The 19,511-nt window shown below is 33.1% G+C and overlaps 1 protein-coding gene across 2 annotated transcripts; it reads right to left on the bottom strand.

The window, feature by feature from the left end:
- Window positions 1–907: 907 nt before the first annotated feature.
- On the bottom strand, window positions 908–13,622 carry LOC129872030 (katanin p80 WD40 repeat-containing subunit B1 homolog KTN80.4-like). Of its 2 annotated transcripts, XM_055946872.1 has the most exons (18): window positions 13,315–13,622; window positions 12,636–12,766; window positions 11,816–11,933; window positions 9,230–9,456; window positions 9,049–9,151; window positions 7,902–7,972; window positions 7,342–7,416; window positions 7,113–7,256; window positions 6,800–6,977; window positions 5,725–6,240; window positions 5,166–5,222; window positions 4,183–5,045; window positions 3,544–3,669; window positions 3,212–3,286; window positions 3,001–3,113; window positions 2,195–2,311; window positions 2,021–2,089; window positions 908–1,381 (listed from the first exon to the last, which is right to left on the bottom strand). In XM_055946872.1, exons 1-18 carry the CDS (start codon window positions 13,337–13,339, stop codon window positions 1,321–1,323), a joined length of 3,069 nt encoding a protein of 1,022 aa, XP_055802847.1. In that variant the 5' UTR covers window positions 13,340–13,622; the 3' UTR covers window positions 908–1,320. The 2 variants fall into 2 exon arrangements, with proteins under 2 accessions (XP_055802847.1, XP_055802848.1); XM_055946873.1 differs by lacking the exons at window positions 12,636–12,766; window positions 13,315–13,622 and having other exon boundaries at window positions 9,230–9,461; window positions 11,816–11,927.
- Window positions 13,623–19,511: the final 5,889 nt, after the last annotated feature.

Genomic DNA, 19,511 nt, shown 5'->3' with positions numbered 1-19,511 from the left:
TAAAATTATATTTGAGGTAAATGTCTAAAAAAAATATTTTATCATGTGCTCAATTAAAACATGTGGTAGTTTGAATGTCTGAATGAAATTTATTAACAAATTTAAAAATTTATCTATATATTCAGCTTAAAGTAATGGCATATTTTAGATTACACAAACAATAAATAACCAACGTAGTAGAATTTGTGAGAGTGCTACTTGGGACTAGGTCGTTTTAAGGTCAATATTAAATTACCTTTCAGATAAAGTGCCGTCTATTTTGGACTTTTTAACAGATTGAGACATATGTTTGTGGCTTTTTCTAATTTTAAATAAATACTTTAATAACTTAAACTGATCAACTTTTATTCCTTTCTACCTTCTAACTTCAAGAAAAAGGAGGAAAAGGGAAGGGAATTGCGTGATTTGATCTCCTAAGACAAGCATTTGTTTAACCAATGAATTGAACAAAGGAGATGAAGGAAACATATAAAAGTATGTGAACGTCATTTCTATGTTAGGGTCAAAATATTTTTAAAAATATCTCTAAAAAATCACTTGTAAGAAAACATTTTTATCCCACATGTATAGACTATAGAAGACTAACTAAGGAACGTCGTTAACCTCCGAATCTCTGGCGTCGTTGATTAAAGTTTGTGAATATCATTTCTATTATATAGTACATAGTACAATCTTATTATTTTGGAAAACTTGGTGTCTTGCCATTTCAAATATCAGTAAGAAACTTTTTGAGTTCTGTTTCCTAATAAAATTTCCTTAAGTATTGTTCCCTCAGTGGTGATTTATTGACAGTTAAAAAACATAAAAAGGATAGAATAACAATGTACGAATATCTTGTATCATATGCGTTTGGCAACTTGAGAAGAAATTTCAGTATTTTGAGTTTTGATAGCAAGAGAGGGGAGTATGTATGAATATCTGTTTCATTGATAAAATGATGTACCTATCTCATCCATTTTTTTACTATTGCAGATACATGTACACAACTTACATATGGATGGATACATACAGCCAGGAACTTAATATGTTCGAGCCGCGTATCTGAATGAAGATAGCCATGCTACTCTCCACCAAAAGGTAATATTATGTCAAGAATTTCTACCTTCCTCCCAAACCAGTTGCAGTGGCGCAGGACAGACACTGCATTTCCATCTTTCCACTATTACAAGGTTGTTGAAAATGGTAGCAAGCATGGAAAACCGAGGAGCAAAATTGTGGGTGTCCAAAAAGAGACATAAGTTCGAGAATATCGTATATTAGCTAACTTCCATTCTGTTGTCTCGCTTTAGCCATTAGGAAAAGCATATATGATAAACTGGACTATGATTCTTGAAGTAGGAGATTTAATTGTAATGCACCTTTCGCCAACAGACCCCCTCTCCTACAACAGAACGTAAGCGAAATTGAGATAACAAGAAAAGTCAAGACATAAGGAGTTTCAGCTTTTTAGCTTGCATTAGGTATGCAACAAAAGAAGCTAAAGATATCAAAGGGAAGTCTACTCGACAACAAATTGCATCCGTCTACTTTAAAAATTTCGAAAGTTCAATACTGACCTATAGAAGAGATATCAAGCCTTAAACCCCCTACCATAAACCAAACATATTCAGATACCATTAATCATGAAGCATCAGGACAATTTGATTTACTGGTTACTAAGCTACCTTGATAGAAGCAAACATATTTCGATATATAAAACTGACCGATAGATCACCATGCCAGCAAATCCACCATTCTTTGATCATAAGAATTGTCCAATTAAGTAAAAAAACAAAAGATTTTCATTTTCTAACTATGTTTGAAGTTTCTTGTGCATCATTGACTATGAAGCATGCTTACAACACCTTAATCGATGTCTCAAACATAATGAGGCACTACTTGCCATTTTTCTAACTTTGAAGCTCTAATGGGAATCTAGTAACTCTATCCGAGATAAAGAGAGGATGAGTTGGACCACCCAAAAAATAAAATCATGACAACAATCATAATTATGAAAAGTAAAAAGTAGATTCTTATTTACCTTATAAGTTCAGGAAGTGTTTTCTGTATATCTTGGAGGTAGGCAAAGCACTGCCTGCAGCACTGAATTCTGTTTTACAGTGTACAAAATCAGAGATAGGTAAATGTATTGTATTTACCATCATCCGAGCAGATAAATGAAAAGTGAGCTGCTTAGCCTCATAAGCATCATTACCTTGCTTCTGCATGAAGATCAACCCCTACAGATGGACGTGCTGAAACGGCTGAGCGAACTACTGGTCCAAAGACTGCAACAAGTTTCAACAAAAGCTCCAGGGAAACATTTGCATGCCTGTAGAAGATAAAAAAAAGACAGAAGCAATCAACATGTGAAGAAGAAATTTAAAAATATAACTATGAAATTTAACAGTGCAATCAGAATAAATAAATAAATTAACAGCAGAATTCCATGAAATAAAATAAGTGTGCAATGCAACCCCCACATCTACACAGACAAAACCATAAATTGTTTAAAGATACTAAACTATCTGAGGTAATCCCTTTTATCTCTTTAGCTTCAATCGAACCAAGTAAAATTCACCACCTTGTTAAAAACTGATTAAAAGAAACACATAACATGTCAAGGTATGCCAAGAAATGTAATGTTCCTTCTTTTCTGTTCTAACCTTTCGAATTTATATATTACTATATTTGCTAAAACTTCTAGTTTGGCAGGATGGAGAAGGAAAACCGATATAGTTATTTTACAGAAATTCAAAACCAGAGTCGCCCTAGTTTGATTGGTAATGATATATAATCAAAGAGCAAATAATCACCACGTAAACCGCAGTAATAATTAAATCAGTATTTTAGATCATATTTGAAGGAATGTCAAACTGGAAACAAAGGCAGACATGTCACAATTTAAACGATCAAGAGAGTGGAAGTATGAAAGTAATGTTCGCCCTATTATGAATTCAAGGAGGTGAACAAGTTAATACATCACAAACAACTAAATCAGTGACTTGTATCACTACTTACCTTTCTACCTTACTATCAAGTAAGGCTAATAGTATAGGCAACAAGCAGGAAAACAAATCCAAAGTGATAATCTCCATTTTATCTACGAGGACACTCACAACATCAGCTTGCACCTGCAAGAGGAAAAAAATTCAAGAAATACATTAGAGAATTTATCAAATATAATATTTGGGAAGAGACCACTATGACAGAAGTTTCAATAAATGCTCACAGAATGATCTGGCAACTTCCTCAAGGCATTTAAAGCACCCTTGATGTCATTCCGTCCCCAGTAGTGACGAACTACCTGTGAGTTTAAAAGACTATACTTATAAGACGCTTCAAGCATTACAGGATCACACACAGTTTTTCCTATATCTTAAGCATCAAACAAAAAGGTCTTCCAAATTCCTACATGAATTCCATGCCACGCTGTCAACATTAGACTGGCATTTCTAAAGAGTTAAATCCTATTAAGATAAAGTTAGGAATGCAGAAACCAGTATATGTGTGACACGTGAAAACAGAAGCTCAAACTACAAAAAAACATAGGCTAAAGGTTACCTGCAGCTTTGTCAAACGAGATCTAAACGTACTTAGCAGCACATCATGGCTTTGCATAAGATCTTCAATGATAATATTATCATTCTGCGCTGGCTCACACCGTGCAATAGTCTGCTGATCAGTATTCTGCATGTATGCAAATAACATACAGAGAGTTGTGCCAATGTTGAGAAAGTATTTACTAAATAAGATTGAAATATTGAAAGAGAAGGCTGCAATAAAATCAATATTACAAGTGAAAACAGTTGCGACCCTAACTCCACCGCAATTTCCCTATGTCAACTTACGAGGCGGGAAATAAAAATAAAGCCTGGAACATGTATTTCTAGTAGAATTTCTTATGTTCACAAAACCAGAGAGCACAAAATTCTCTCATCACCTGTTTAAAAGTTTAAACCACATTTCTAGTAGATAAATTAGATACGGAACAACTGGTTCCTAACTAATGCGCTTAGCTATGAGAGATTTTTTTAGTCTCACATAATTTACATAGAACAGTGGAGGACATGTATTTCAGCATTCGTGGCATTGCTTAGACAGAATGTAAAGGTATATCAGATACGACCTGGCAATCTCAACATATGAATAAAACACAACCAAAGAAGAAACAATCAATTATAGCTGGCACAAGATCAATACCGGCAAAGGGGCTATTTGTGGTTGCTCAGCATTAGAACCAGAAGACAACAGACGGAATGTTTGTGCCTCCTCAGCTTTAGAACGAGAAGCTAATAAGCGTGATGTTTTAGCTTCCTCAGCTTTTGAACGAAAAGCCGACAGACGGGATGTTCTTGCTCCACTTCTAAACTTAGAAACAGGCACAGGGGATGCTTCCAGTTCCTCAGCTTTAGAACGAGAAGCTGGTAAACGGGATCTTCTTACATTCTCGGGTTTAAGCTGTGAAGCTGGCATAGAGGATGCTTCTAATTCCAGAACTTTAGAACGAGAAGTTGGCAAACGGGACTTTCTTACATCCTCGGATTTAACCTGTGAAGCTGGCATAGGGGATGCTTCAAATTCCTCAGCTTTAGAACAAGAAGCTGGTAAATGGGATCCTCTAACTTCCTCAGATTTAAACTGAGAAGCTGGCATAGGGGATGCCTCTAATTTGTCAGCTTCAGAATGAGTAGCTGGTAAATGGGTTTTTCTTACTTCTTCAGATGTAAACTTAGAAGCTGGCTTATGGGATGCTTCTAATTCCTCAACTTCATATTGAGAAGCTGGCAAAGCATATGTATTTGCTTCATCAACTTTCGAATGACCTGAAGGCATGGGGCGCATTGCTTCCTCTGTTTTAAAACGAGAAGCTGTCAAAGGTGATGTTTCTGGCTCATCAAATTTTTTGGAAAAGGTTTCTGGTTCCTCATCTTTACAACAAGAAGGTGGCAAAGGGGATACATCCGTTTCCTCAGTTTTAGAATGGGACACCGCATCCATGTTCAACCCTTCTCTTTTCTCAAACCTCTCAACCAAACTGCGCGTCCTTCCTCGCACTACTGCCACTGCCATTTTAAACAAAGCATCAATTAGAATGTATTTGATCTTTCTACTCATACAAAAAAAAAGAAATGTTTGAAGTATTTTTTTGCTTTTGTTACAGCATAGTTTTATCGGTCACTAACCTCCATTCACAAATCTAACTGGATGCAACTCTTTCCTGCCTTCTGAAGCCACATTACCTGAAACATAATGGAAATAAAATTATTATTTTTTGTTTTCATGCTTCTAGCTTATGCATCTATATGCGCAAATAAAAGTCCAAGTACAAAACTTTAAACCATTACTGAAGACCTAAAATGTCAACCAACCAGGAAGTGGATACCAGTAACTTGCAAGGTATCAAGCAAAAGCAGACAATGATTATTTCGGCCAGCATGATTTCACAAGCTAATTATGGCTTTTCAAAAACATTCTTATGATACTGTGCCATAAAATCTCTGAACATTAGTCAAATACAAACTAGGAATTTCTTGTAGTTTAATTTTTTGTTTTAAGGCAAGTTTAAATGAGCAGATCCCTCAAGATGAAGAAAACCTGTAACTAAATAAAGATCACCAGCCAAAAATTAGCAGAAAACCTGGAAAAGAATAACTGAGGAAGAATGCAGAAAACTGTACAACACAGAAAAAAACCATAGAGAGCTCAAAAGCCAATTCAAATAAAGAATATTTTAGAACTAACGGTTCTCCTGACTATTTAGCGGTGGTTGCAATGAAGTTTTCTCTAGCTTTTCTCCACCATGCTTGACAGCTGAATCTTTTGACTCAGAACATTCTCTAAGATTATTATCTGCCATAAGCCTGCTATCAATATCTGATTCCTTCTTACAATTTACTGTATGCGGCAAGTTGTCTGCAAATTCAGACAGAAGAGCCACAGAAATCTTCTCCATATCGAAGTTGTTGCTGGATGGGTACTTTATGTGAGATGGCTTTTGTGGTATACCACCACTTACATTGGTTGCAGAAATAGATTCCCTTCTACAAGTATCCAAGTTCTTCTCCTCTGGAATATCACGAGGTACCACATTGGGGACAACAAATGATTTACCTACTGGCAATCCATTAGTTTTTGCAGGTAAACCAACGACAGAATTAAGCTTCTGACTCAACTGTTTCTTGTTTTCCTTAGACTCTGAAGAAGGAACCACTTTTGGTGAAGGAGAAGTAACTTTCTTAATGGTTACAGGATTTTCACCTGCAAAAAGGAATTTTTAAGAGCATGGGAATTAGAACTGCATTTGGATATGGACATGTAAATTGAAAATTGTGATACTAATGAAGTAGAAAGAGTCTATTCATTAACAAGTTGCATTTCAACTAGTAATGAAGAACTATGATGAAATTCATCAAATCCTTTCACAAAAGAATATGTCGGTGGGAAGGTCAAATCTTCTAATTACCCAACATTGGCACGTTAGAACTAATAAACCTAAAAAGACAGAACAAGTTGGTTCACCCAGATGACCAGTTATATGTAATACCACTATACAACAACAACGACCCAGTGAAATCCCACAACGTGGGGTCTGGGGAGGGTAAAGTGTACACAGACCTGACTCCTACCAAGGTAGGACGACTGTTTCCGAAAGACCCTCGGCTCAGTAAAGAATTACTCCAGGCCATTATATTTCACCCCAAGTGTACAGCTATAATTGAACAAGATGCCAATATTAGAGTTTCTTAATGCCAGGTTGCTAATTTTCTTTTTAGTTTCCATGGTCTGTTTTTGATAGGAGGATGTAAAAACAACTTACTGTCCACATATATATTCTTTATTTCCTTGGAATCAATGTCAGGTGATGTGCAGCGAAGATTTGAATTAGAACTTCTGTTGCTTCCTATTCTTTCTAAACGACTCTCCACATGTTCCTGTTTCTGCTCCAAGCTACTTTGTCTCTCTGGAGTTAAACCAGCTCCACAGGACTCAATAAGCTGACAGAAAAGACCACAAAAATGACAGAATTAAAAAATGAAAAAACTGATTTTGGAACATATGGGTTAAATGTAAAGATAAAAACTAAAACCATGGACAAGTTTGACTTAAGCTTCAGTGATCAAGGTAAGTACCGAAATATCTGCAACCCAAACTCCAACATAGTTTTGGTAATAGGCACCACCTACAAGCTTCCCATCATGTATGCAGAGATCGCTTAAGGTAGACCATCCCATTTCAACGGAGTCGTGACACATTACAGGCTCCCATGAATAAACCTTCAGGTCAAAGATGGTCAACAAACATGAGAAATGCTTGTTTCAACAATAGAATTACAAAAATGCAGAATGTCAAGAGCTTAACCTTCAAGCTATCATCCAGCCCACAAAACAGAGTCCTTCCATCCGGGTGAAAGGTCATTGATCGTACTCCTGCAGCCTAGAAGAGCACGTCAAAACTTTCCACAAACATAATCGTATCTGAGTAGGTTAAATTTTAACATAAAAATCTAATCAAAACAAATATACTGGAAGCAACATCATATCCTGTTCTCAAATCACATTAGAATATGCACCAGTATCAATATTGCACAGAAAAGAAAATTATGCAAGCAATAGATATTTCTTTACGTTGCCAGTTAATCTTGATTCTATCCCTGAAAAGAACACATTCATTTGACCAGTAAAGCATTTGGAGGGAAAAGCAAGCCTAATGGTTCTATAAACTGAAACATAAGGAGCACAAAGACGGCAGAAAATATTGAGGGGCAAGTCTAATGGTTTTAGCTCACACAAGATAACTAGTTTGATCTTAAATTGCTTATCGAAGAAAGAACCTCATAACTATGTTGACAAAATATGGCATATGGTGTACATTTTCCTTTTTTTAAAGAATAAGAGGTTGAAAGAAGATGGCATAGATACCTCACGTCTGGTTGATCCAATCAATTCAAATGTTTCCAAATCCCAAAACTTTACAGTACGGTCAGCAGAACCTGAGAACAACTCAAGTGTTGAAACAAGATCACATGGTAACAGCAGGAAAAAATATCTTTAATTGGAGAGAGACAAGGTACAAAAACCTACTGAGTTTAGAAGAATTAATTATTTGACCCTGCTTTAATATGTCACCTTATGATGGATCTGGCTTTAAAAATTCCATCATAGATGGAGAGCTAATAAATTCTCAAAAACATTTTCAACTCTCAAGTACACCACCACCTCCTGAAATGTTTGAACTTCTCATAATCTGACCAATGACTCAGTGAAACAGGTCCTGCTGCTTAAAAGCATGCACCTTTTCCTGTGATTTCTTCATTCATTTAAAATTGACCAGATTCTCTTTTCTAATTGAAAAGTTAAGCAAGTACCACTATTTATGACCAGGGAAGGCAAGACTCCACAATCTTTTGGCAAGTCTGTAAAAAAAAAACATGTTTGGCCAAGCTGCCGAAATCAGCTTCTTTGAGAAGTACTTCTTATCGAAAGCCCTTTTTGAAAAAGTGCTTTGGAAGAATTGTGGTTTGTGTTTGACTAAATTATTTGAAAAGTGCTTTTGTTAAAAGTTTGGCAAAATTTCAAAAGTATATTTGAGTGTTAAATTACGAAAAAAGGAAACCACAACTAGTTAATTTGGTAAATATTATTTATATGGGTAATCTTGTCCTAAAAGAATCAAAAGCTATTACTTTTGGAAGAAGCTATTTTTTCCCGCTTCTGCTTGAAAGCTGGAAAGCAACTTCTGGTGCTACTCAAAAATACTTGTTTCTTCACAAAAAGTTTTGCCAAAGACCTTCATTCTCTAAAATAAGAAAAAAACATTTTTGGCCTTTAGTAGCTTGGCCAAACATGCTATAAGTGGTATGTTAACCACTAGATTAATGATAATTTAATAGATTCTTATTTTAGAAGAAGTAGAGTCACGACTGAAATTTGAAATAAAACAAAAGAAAAGGACAAAAGTAAGGAGAATTATTTACATCAAAAGAAAAAGGTAAGGGAAAGAAGAAAACCGGACAAAAATTTGATCAGAGCACCATTTCTATGATTGGGTACAGAATAAAAGGAGTACCTGTTGCCAAAAGAAACTCAAGTGGATGGAAATCTATGGATCGAATGTGCCCTTCATGGAACTTAAAGTCATGCAAGAGCTTTCCAGCTGTTAGGTCCCATACCTGACTAACAATAAAGGTTAATACTCTAGAAAAAAAGAGTCTATAATGTCACATTTTTTTAGCCAACTTAGGAATTACCTTCACAACATTGTCAAATCCGCCAGAAACCACCCAGCGTCCATCAGGAGAGAATCTTATGGTACTTATTCCTCGAGTATGACCTTTGTATGTGTGGATGCATCCTTTCTTTCTTATATCCCATATCTTAAGATTAGTGTCCATAGATCCAGATGCAAAAAATTCACCAAAAGGATGGAATTCACAGGCAGTGCAATATGATCTGTGTCCCGTAAGAGTGCGAACCACTACACTTCAAGAACAATTTTTGGATTAGGAGTCAAGCTGAATATAACTTGCTCAACTAAGCAAAATAGGATCACAAATTTTGTTTAATAGGCAGATAATTCGAACACTTGAAGGATGTTCAGTTAAATATGACTAGTGTCAATCAGTAGCGGAGGCAGAATTTTTAATAAGGGGGTTCAAAGTGTGAAGAAGCAAACACGCGAAAATTACAGGATGAAAATCAGCGCAAAGCGGAAAAGGAAAATACCAACCTTTACCCACTAAATTTAACTTACCTTTTCATGCCCCGTTTAGTCTTACTTTTACCCAGCTCCATCAAGCCTTTTTAAAATTTCTTGTGATTTTTACTTTTATTTTGCAGTGTTCTACTTTATTTAAACTTTTTTGATTCTCAATTAGTGTCCGTTCAATCATGAATTACTTTGAAAATTATCAAGATTCCTTAAAAAGAGGTAAGGATTGAGTTACTAATATTAGAATACATATTCAGAAGCTAAAAAATGGACTCACCGATCTTTTAGTTCATTTAAGTTAAGTTTAGCATAGTTTTACTCTCTCGAAAATACAATTGAAAATGTAGGAAAGAAATACCACGAAATCAAAGAAAGTAAATTCAATTAAATAGATATTGTATACGGATCTTCACAACTTTTAAATTTCTTAATTTGACTAAGTTTTTAAAAATAGTTTTCTATCTCCATTGCAAGTTCAATAATAATTCATTTTTTTCAAAAAGCTTCTTCAAGTTAGTAAATGAAAGAGAATTACGTAGAAACAAAATGAGCAATAGAGATGAGAAGAGTATAAGGCAAAAATAAAAAGGAATGTGCCTAATAAATTTGAACAAAGACAAATTAAGGAGAAATATAACAAAAAAGAAGAAAAAGAACAAAGCTTCCAATTGAGCCCAAAAATAATGAGGCTTTTCAATTGGGTAGAAATTCAAAGCCCAAATAACTGCAAGTTGAGCCCCATCTACGAGAAGTCAAGCAAAAGTAAGGGGATAAAACTATACAAATTGAATCTATTAGGCAAAGTATTTACCCAAATTGGACCCAACCTAAATTATTTATCTTGATTAGACCCACGGCCCAAACTATTTACGCAATTGCCCCCTTGTTCAACCACTGCCTTTTCACCCTTGGTATCAAGCAGTAAACACGAATTAGCTATTAAAAACAGGGGTTATAAACACTTGTACTCCAAAAAAGAAAACTATTTACAAGCAGCTACCCCCTTACTTTCATACCCTCTTGTTTTTAACTGCCAATTCACTTTTACTGCTTGATACATTGGAGTATATATATACTCTGATGGTATCAAAGAGAAGTAGAGAACACTACTCAGTTGCTCCTTGATATCATTGGAGTACATATATAAGTGTTTAGTGAAAAGACTATTCAATTAGTGTTTGATACCATTAAAGTATATAGATACTATTAAAGTGTATATATAGATACCATCAAAGTATATATATATACTCCGATGGTATCAGTGATGAAAAAGCAGTGGTTCAGTGAATAAAACGAGGGGGCAAACGGGTAAATAGTTTGGGCCATGTATCCAACTCGGATAAATAGTTTGAGTTGGGTCCAATTTGAATATATACTTTGCCTAATGGTCCAATTTATGTAGCTTTCCCAAAAAGAAATGCAGTGGGAGTGGATAGAACCAGAGACCCAAAAGAAAGGTTGAACCCCCTTAACCACCAACCTAAGCTTATTAACTGTATCAAGGGGGTTCATTATAACATACATACTCATAAAATTCAAATTTGACCTTAGATATACAATGTAATTTTCCGACGAGGAGGTTCGCCTCCACATGGATCGCCCCTAGTGAACATAGATCGCCCCTAGTGTCAATCTTGAAATCATAAAACAAGTTTCTTGTGTAACTGAAGATCCAAAGATGCTCTTTCAGTTACATATCGAGTTGGTTAATGAATACATGACCATGCAGTAAGTGTTAATTGCAATTAACTGTACAGCATATCATAGTGAAACAGTTAACTTTCTACTTGCACAAGCAATCAAATCAACTAACCGTTTTACGTAAAAAGACATTTGCCCCGGTTAAGACAACACTGAGCTCATTTACACCAAAATCATCAGGCCAACAGGCTAAGGCAACTTCAGGCGATGTTTTCTTGTTATTAGAAGTTCACAGGACAACATTTAATTAGTAGGACAAATGCTTAAGAGGATAAAACATCAACTTCATGAAATAAAAATTACGAGCACATCTTTTTTGAGAATGGCTTTTTTAGAATGTATTATGAGCACATTCACTGCAATTTTATAAGATATAAGCTAGTACAGATTTTATATACAGAGCTAAAAAGATAAATAGACTTACTTTTTGTTTCTTCCAGATCCCATAGCTTTATTACACCTGATGAAGCTCCAGCAAGCACTAGAACCTCTGCTGAGTCAAAAGCTACAGATTCTATTGGACTCGTGTGACCACTTAGGCTCTGCACAATTGCACAAAACCAGACTATTCAGTTCCAGATGACTAAAGTGATTTAAGATGATAAAAATAAGAACATGTAGCAGTCAACTCTTCGCAATACAGTGAATCGACAAATAATTTCATGCATTCATAGTTAGATGAATGATCCATCACCCGACACTCGAAAGGTTTCAGTTTCCATATATTTGTATTCTTTGTCATACCATAGGTTGCAATAGTTAGATGAATAAATGATAAAATTTGGAAATATGTGATCCACTTGCTGCCTGTTTCGGATCATTAAAAGGAACCACAGCACTCTGGTATTTTCAAGTGGTAGATCCAAATTCAACTAGTAAAGATTCTAATAAGGCACCAATAAAGAAATAATGGTAATATAACCTCACTTATATCTAAGTGGCACCATTAACAATTTTAGAAATTCTCTGCCCTATCCAAAATGCACGTCACACCTCATTCCTCAATCGTCACCCACTCTAATTATCTAGAGAAAGCCCCAACAACAAAAGCAGCAGCAGCAGTAGCTCTTCCAGAATAGAAGGCATAACCATAATAGATCACTCATTTAATGCATTTTGCATTTAAAATTAAACGTTTCATAGAAAAAGAAAGATCTCATTGTGAAACAAAATCAATTATCCCAATTAAGCGAAACAACATTAATCGGGCAAGTAATCTGGAAAAGATGGATATTTGAACTCACCACGGCAGATGTTGGTTTACCAATGGACCAAAGATTCACATTTTGATCATCTCCACCAGTGAGAAACTGTCTACGTGTCTTCTTCCCAAATCTTAAACAGTTTACATTCCCCGAATGTGCCACAAATTCCTCTATATTTCATATTAGTCAAGAATCACAAGAACCTAATGCAAAAAATTAATACTTCTCCAAATACATTTTTAATCCCCTCCCAGAAAGCTCCTACCTTTTTGCTCCCCGGGTGACTCGAACCTACAACCTTAGAATTGGAGGCGGAGGGTGCTTACCATCCGAGCAACCCTCAACACTTCTCCCCAGACTTCAAACTAGAAAGAAAATTACACATTGAAATTCAAAATACTCACCTACAACACTAACTCTTAGCTAAATCTAAAGACTTAGGAAACCAAAAGGAAGTGCAAAAAATAAATCATCCCGCAAAAATCCAACTATTCAGCTCAATCCAGCCAAATTTCTCTAATTCCTAATTAAATTCAATTTTTTTCTTTCTAAAAACAGAAAAGTTACTAAATTTCTACTTCAATTTTCAGCAGCTTACTGTAGAATTTTATACAACACTCTCAGATCAAATAAAAATCATAACATTACAGTAAAATTCAAACTTAACGCGCATTTGAGTAAAAGAAATAGAATGAGTAGCAAAATTCAAAAAGGATACGCAATTTGTAGCCACGCTTAGACATTCTGTACGGCAAATCGGAAAACTCGCCGGTAAACAACAAAGCATAAGATTAGAGCACCGACAAAAGACACCGTCCGTCGTCAACAGCAAAAAGAAAACTTCCGATTGTGGATGACAGATAGGAAGGAAGAGTGAGTGCAAAATCCACAGAGAAAGTTAGGAATCAATTTGTCGAAGAAAAGTGAAAAAGCTAAAAAGGGAAAGGGGAAGGGGAGATGGAAATGGAAATTGTGAAAATTCAGAGGGATTTGAAGAGAGAACAAAGAAGACCTGAAAAAAGAATTGCCAAAAAAAATATGTATAATTTCTATAACTTATGTGGTACCACTTTTTTCTTTTTAATTCTTTTTTTCCTTGAAAGCATAAAGGAAAGATTCAAAGAATTTCACACTAAGATTTGTTTATTCTTCTTTTTTTAACATGAATATTTTCTGGTATATCAATTATAATTATTTTTCTTAATAATCATGGTGTTCAAATTAATTTACTGTGGGCAAATTTCATAGGATATATGTTACTTTATATCAGAAACAAGAATCAAATACTTCTCTCTTTCAAAGCTAAAACAGATGGAAGAAATTATCAAGTTTTTCGGTTTCTGCTGAAATTCGTAGATGATATCTCGTAATTTTCAACCTACTTCATTAACTACTTAAGTCACAATCTTGAAAACTTCATACTATATCAATTTATTTATTTTCCTTTCATGATAATCATAGTGTTCGTGTCAATTTGCTCGCAGACAAATTTTACAGAATATCTATTATTTTCCATCAAAGACAAATATTAAATAACTCTGCACCAAGGTTAAATTAAATCGAACCATGCCAATATCGAAGAAAAATCGATATGATTGGAATGGTTTTTAAAAATCTAATTTTGGTTATACATTAGAAAATATCCGGAAAAAAATAAGATAATATAATTTTTTTAAAATAACCGAACCATTTCATTGACATCTCTAGTTCACACCAACTTGCGTGCAGATAAATTTCACAAAATATCTATCATCTCCTAAGAATTTTAAATATCAAATAATTTTTTCATCAAAATTAAAATAAATAAAAGAAACTATCAAGTATTTTAATCTTTACTAAAATTTGAATATAAAATCTCATAATTCTCCATCAAAGTTATTAATCCGTGGATGACACCTTAGGAGCTTCATAGGTATATTAATTATTGCTGGAATCTTTGTTTTTTCATTTTAAATTTAAAATTGTTGTTGTTATTGACTTGTCCAAACATTCTAGCCACTAACCAAAATAACAGCTCCGGTGGTCAAGGACCGTTTGTCTTTTATTTTTATCATTTCCCTTTTTCGTTTCTATTTTTTTAATATTAAAAATATTGTTTTGAAAAATGTCAAAACATGGAAATTCATTTTAGTGTAATAAATATTTATATTTGAGAAAACATAGAAATGCACTAAATATAAATAATTGAATAACGAAAAAAAAAGAGCACATGGAATATATATTTAAAAGATTGATAATATATAGTGTGAAAAAAATAATATTTAAGTTAGAGAACTAAGACTTCCACTTTCACCCTTTACCTACCATAATAGACAATAAATAAATTGACAATAATTCAAATAAGAAATATATGTTAGAGAGTTTAAATAAAAGATTAAAAAAAGCACTTTAAGACCTCATCTTATTAAGAAAAAGAAAGCAAACCTAATGTCTATTAGATGTTCAGTTAAGCTGTCTATTTCAGGAAAACAAAATATGTTTTGAGCTTTCAAGTCAACTTTAATTATAAATAAACAATCAATAAAAATATCTATCATCTAGACACAGGCAATACAACAAACTCATAATCAATTATGTTTTTTTCTTCTTCCAGTTTTTAATCAAATTTGGAAATTCGAAGTAAGATTCAAAAGGAAAGAAAAAATGAAATGGGTATTAAAATTGATATCTGGTTATACATTAAATAATAAGCAAAATCCTAATCATGACAGTTTATCAACTTTATAGGAAAAGTTATTTTTTTATATAGTACGTGATCGTAATTACAAATATTCAAAATAAAATAAGATGTGGTTTGACTAGTTCTCTGTCTATAAAAATAGTCTTTTACCATGACTATATTTCTCATGATTAGGACAATAATTATGGGATTACTATGTATAATGTTATAGCCAATAAGAGAGGTGTCATGAAGTAAGTATATATTATTGTTAATTAGTGCAATTATTATAACTTGCTAATAAGTAAAAATAGGTATGGAGGCATTGAGATCTTCTTAGACTTGAAGTAAAAGTAACAAAACTAACTTATGACTCACTGCATTTCTAAAACACAATAATTAACAATTAGTTGTCCACTACCACACAAATTACATCAAACACGTGACTTATATATGAGATTTAACATTTGATTGTAATACCACGAAGATGGATCATATTCCCCGTCTCAATTTATATAATATAATTTAATTTGATATTAATTTAAAAAAAATATAATTTTAAAATTTATAGTCTAAAATAAATCATAAATTTTCGTGTGACTATAAATTATTTTATTAAAGATAAAATGATATTTTAAAATTAAATTGTTACTATTAAATATAAAAAATATGTGTTATTTTTTTTGAAACTAACTAAAAAAAGTAAATAATATAAATTGAGACAGAGCAAGTAATATTTTTAAGTTTTGATAAAATTGCAAGACTTTTTTCTGGAGGTGTAGCAATTATTAATTATAACAAAGTATGAGGTGAGCTAATGTGCTCTTGCCTGCTTGTTTGGAGGTTTCATGATAGTTGATCATCATGTTTGTATGAACATTCACATTTTTAATGAATTGCTTTTCACTGTGAACAATGTGGTATGTTCCCTTTACCCATTATGTTCTTTATTCTTTATCTATTGATGTTTGCTTCAATTTAAGCATACAATAAATAATTCATCATATATTTATTGTTTTTTACTAATATATACACGAAATAATTTTTAACCATCAAAATTTGAGCATATGAGAAAAATCATTAAATATTTTGTCTTAGTAAATTTTTTATTGATCGTTAGGCCACACTGATAGATAATTTTTTATTTTTTTTTGTGATGGTTGGAGATAAAAAAAGAAATTATGGTAGACCTAAGACAGTTACTACAGGAGTTCCACACAAAATGCTAGGTGGCATCCTTTTTTTTTCCCCACAAAGTTTCCTCTGAGAACTATATTTTATGAATATAAATTAGGCATTGTTTCATGAATTGATGGCTCTGTCAATTAGTACATGTTATTAGAGCAAATCTTAACAAGTCTTCTTTTATTCCTTTATAATATAGCTAAATTGAGCATTAATGAATTAATTTCAATATTTGCATGAGAAGATTAATGTTTTTTTTTTTACATAAACTAGGAGTAATTCATGTGCTGTTCTTGTCCTTTTTCGTCCACCGCCACTCAATTTTTTTCCTTCTTTTGTCATGTTTTGATTAAAAAAAAGGTCCAACATTAAATAACAAAACTAGACAGTAAAATAATATTAGAATGATTGAGTAAATTCCAAAAAAAAAAAAATTTAAAAAATACTGAGAGATAAATCTACAGTTGACTGTCAAAAAAAAACAACCGACATACCACTCTCGTACCATAGTGGACCACGTGACTCATTTCTTTTCTTTGTTTCTTATTACACACAACAACATAAAACTCTTTTTATAGTTATACAATAGGCAACAAAATTATATTATTTTCTTATCCGTATTTACTATATCTCTAAAGTTAATAATTTTATAAAAGGAACTACTATCACAATCAAAAAGTAAGGTAACTACAAAGAAATTGTTATAGTTATTCAACGGTAAATTAATATTTTCTATTGTCAGCTTTTTCAAAAAGATGTATGTTAAAGTGAGAATTAAACCCTCGTCAAGAATGTGGAAATTTAGGTAGCCAACCAATTGAACTATTAACATTCCCTTACTTGCAAGTTGTTTGTTAATGAAAACCCATAATATGATTATGATGTATTTATAACAATTTCGTGTTATTGCAATTTAAATTGTGTTCGTAATATATTCTTTTTATCACAAACTATTTCATTGGACAGGACTAGGAAGTTTGCTCAGTATATGTTCTTTGATTAAAAGAAAAGCAAAGCAATCTTAATATGTGATTACTTATATTGGCTGGTCAATATTTGCTTCATTGATTTGCTAGAGAAACGTCATAATTTCATTAAATTGGTGTGTGTTTTTTTGGAGAGGAAAGATTTATTTTCAGAGTCACTCTTAACCAGACGTTAGAAAATCTTGTACAAGAATATGACAGGCACCAAGGAAATGAAAGGCAGAAAACACAGATGTATACATCTCATAGAAATCCATTCCAATCGAAATTACTCTAAGGAATTGATTGCCTTTTGTCTTTCTCATACAGATGATGTGGAAACCAAGTGTGCACTTGTTGAATTACTTCAGATGTTCCAAATTAACAAACTTGTTTCTGTTTCCTACCAATAATGTTTCTCAGTTGGACAATGTTTTTCATGTAAATCTCCAAAAATAGAAACAAAAAAAAAAGCCGGAACCCATCAGTGGTAACTAGGCTTTATTCATTTTAGACATCTCAAGTAAAGCCTCGATGTGTCATTTTGATACTTTGTGCTGATTTGGCACATTGCATGTGCTGCATCCATTTTAAGCGCGAAGAACGTTTTTAAAAAATATATATTTTTTAATTTTTTTTTTCTTGTTGTTCTTCTTCTCCATTTTCTAGCTATTATTTTTCATCCATGGTGAAATAGATTTGAGCCAAATATAAAGTGAATTCAAATGCCATGAGATTTCCTTAAGCTTAAACACTTTTTTTTGTTTGTTGCCTTCTTCATCCTCGAAATAATTTAAAAAACATCAACGAAGATTTTTAAATTTCTCCAAATCATTTTAAAGTCATTTTTATATAATCATTTTTTTATTAGATTCAATAACTTATAGATCCACAAATCTTTCTCCAAAACCGACCTCATCATCATTGAAAACTCATCATCCACCAAAAATTCGCCGTGAGCCACACGCGGAAAAAGTCCCATGTTTTTCTTTCCCCTGCCAGCATTCTCAAGAAAATTCCGAAATAACCACCATATTTCTTATTTACAAATTTTGAATCCTTTGCACATACGAAAACTGAATTGTTTATCCTTCCATTGTTAATTAATGACTGAAATTTTTAGAAGTAAAGAAAAAAAAAAACGCTCTTTTATAAAATAAATTTCTCAAAATAATTAATTTTCTTTAAAATTGTTTCTTGAGAAGACAGGATAGGGGCTGACGTTGGAATGGGTGGGAGTGGAAAAGACGATTTGGTGGGGGTGCATGGGAGTGGAGAAGACAACTAGGTGGGGTAGGTGGGAGTATCGGAGAAGATGGGTGGGGGTGGAATTTTTCTAAAATAGTTTTTTTGAAGTGGTTAATTTCTTCTTATTCTTTTTTTAATTATTATTTGGATTTTAAATGTCATGTGTCATTAATTGATTGGCCACCTTTTTTCTACTAAAAAGAGAATTATTTTTTATATATATATATATATATATATGCCATGTGTCTTCGGTTAGTTCGTCACTTTGACACGTCATCGACGAGTGTATTACACACATGAGGTGTTTAAAATGAACAAACTCTAGTTGAGGTGTCTAAGTGAAAATTGATGTCAACTTTAAGGGCCGCCCAGCGATGGGTTCAGCCAAAAAAAAACTAACTACATCTTGTTATAAAACATACTAACTTAACAATTAATTAGACAGAAAGATAATGTATGAAAGAAAGAACGGAAGAGAGAAAAGAGGAATTGCCGTGTATGTATATTCTATGCTTTCTTTGTGTTCTATTTTCTTTTCTTTTCATTACAATTTACAAGAATGGCCATATATATATATAGTAATAGGAAGAGAATACAAGTGAAAGAATGTTGTCAACTTTCTAATTAGTGGATCTAAAAATGACATCCATTATGCTAATTAGTGGATCTAGAATGGACATTCACTGCTTCTTAACACATCTTTATTTTTTATATTTTTCTTTCATTATCAAGCTTACTTCCATCCATTCTTTCTAAACTATTGTCAACCATGTATACTATTGGAGCACATTTTTTATATATTTTTGCTCTCCCATGAAAGAAAAGACTGAACAAAAAACTTGGGAATCGAAACCATAA

This window comes from Solanum dulcamara, chromosome 11 (genome assembly GCF_947179165.1).
Source record: "Solanum dulcamara chromosome 11, daSolDulc1.2, whole genome shotgun sequence".
Lineage (NCBI taxonomy): Eukaryota > Viridiplantae > Streptophyta > Magnoliopsida > Solanales > Solanaceae > Solanum > Solanum dulcamara.
Note: the sequence above shows the minus strand (reverse complement) of the source record. Positions and strands in the feature narration are given on the sequence as shown.

Coding starts and splice junctions, on each gene's coding strand:
- LOC129872030 (XM_055946872.1), bottom strand. CDS start 13,339: ATGTCTAAGCGTGGCTACAAATTGC. Junction 6,978..7,112: donor TTTGGGTTGCAGATATTTCG/GTACTTACCTTG, acceptor CTTTTCTGTCAG/CTTATTGAGTCCTGTGGAGC. Junction 2,312..3,000: donor CTTGATAGTAAGGTAGAAAG/GTAAGTAGTGAT, acceptor TATCTTCTACAG/GCATGCAAATGTTTCCCTGG.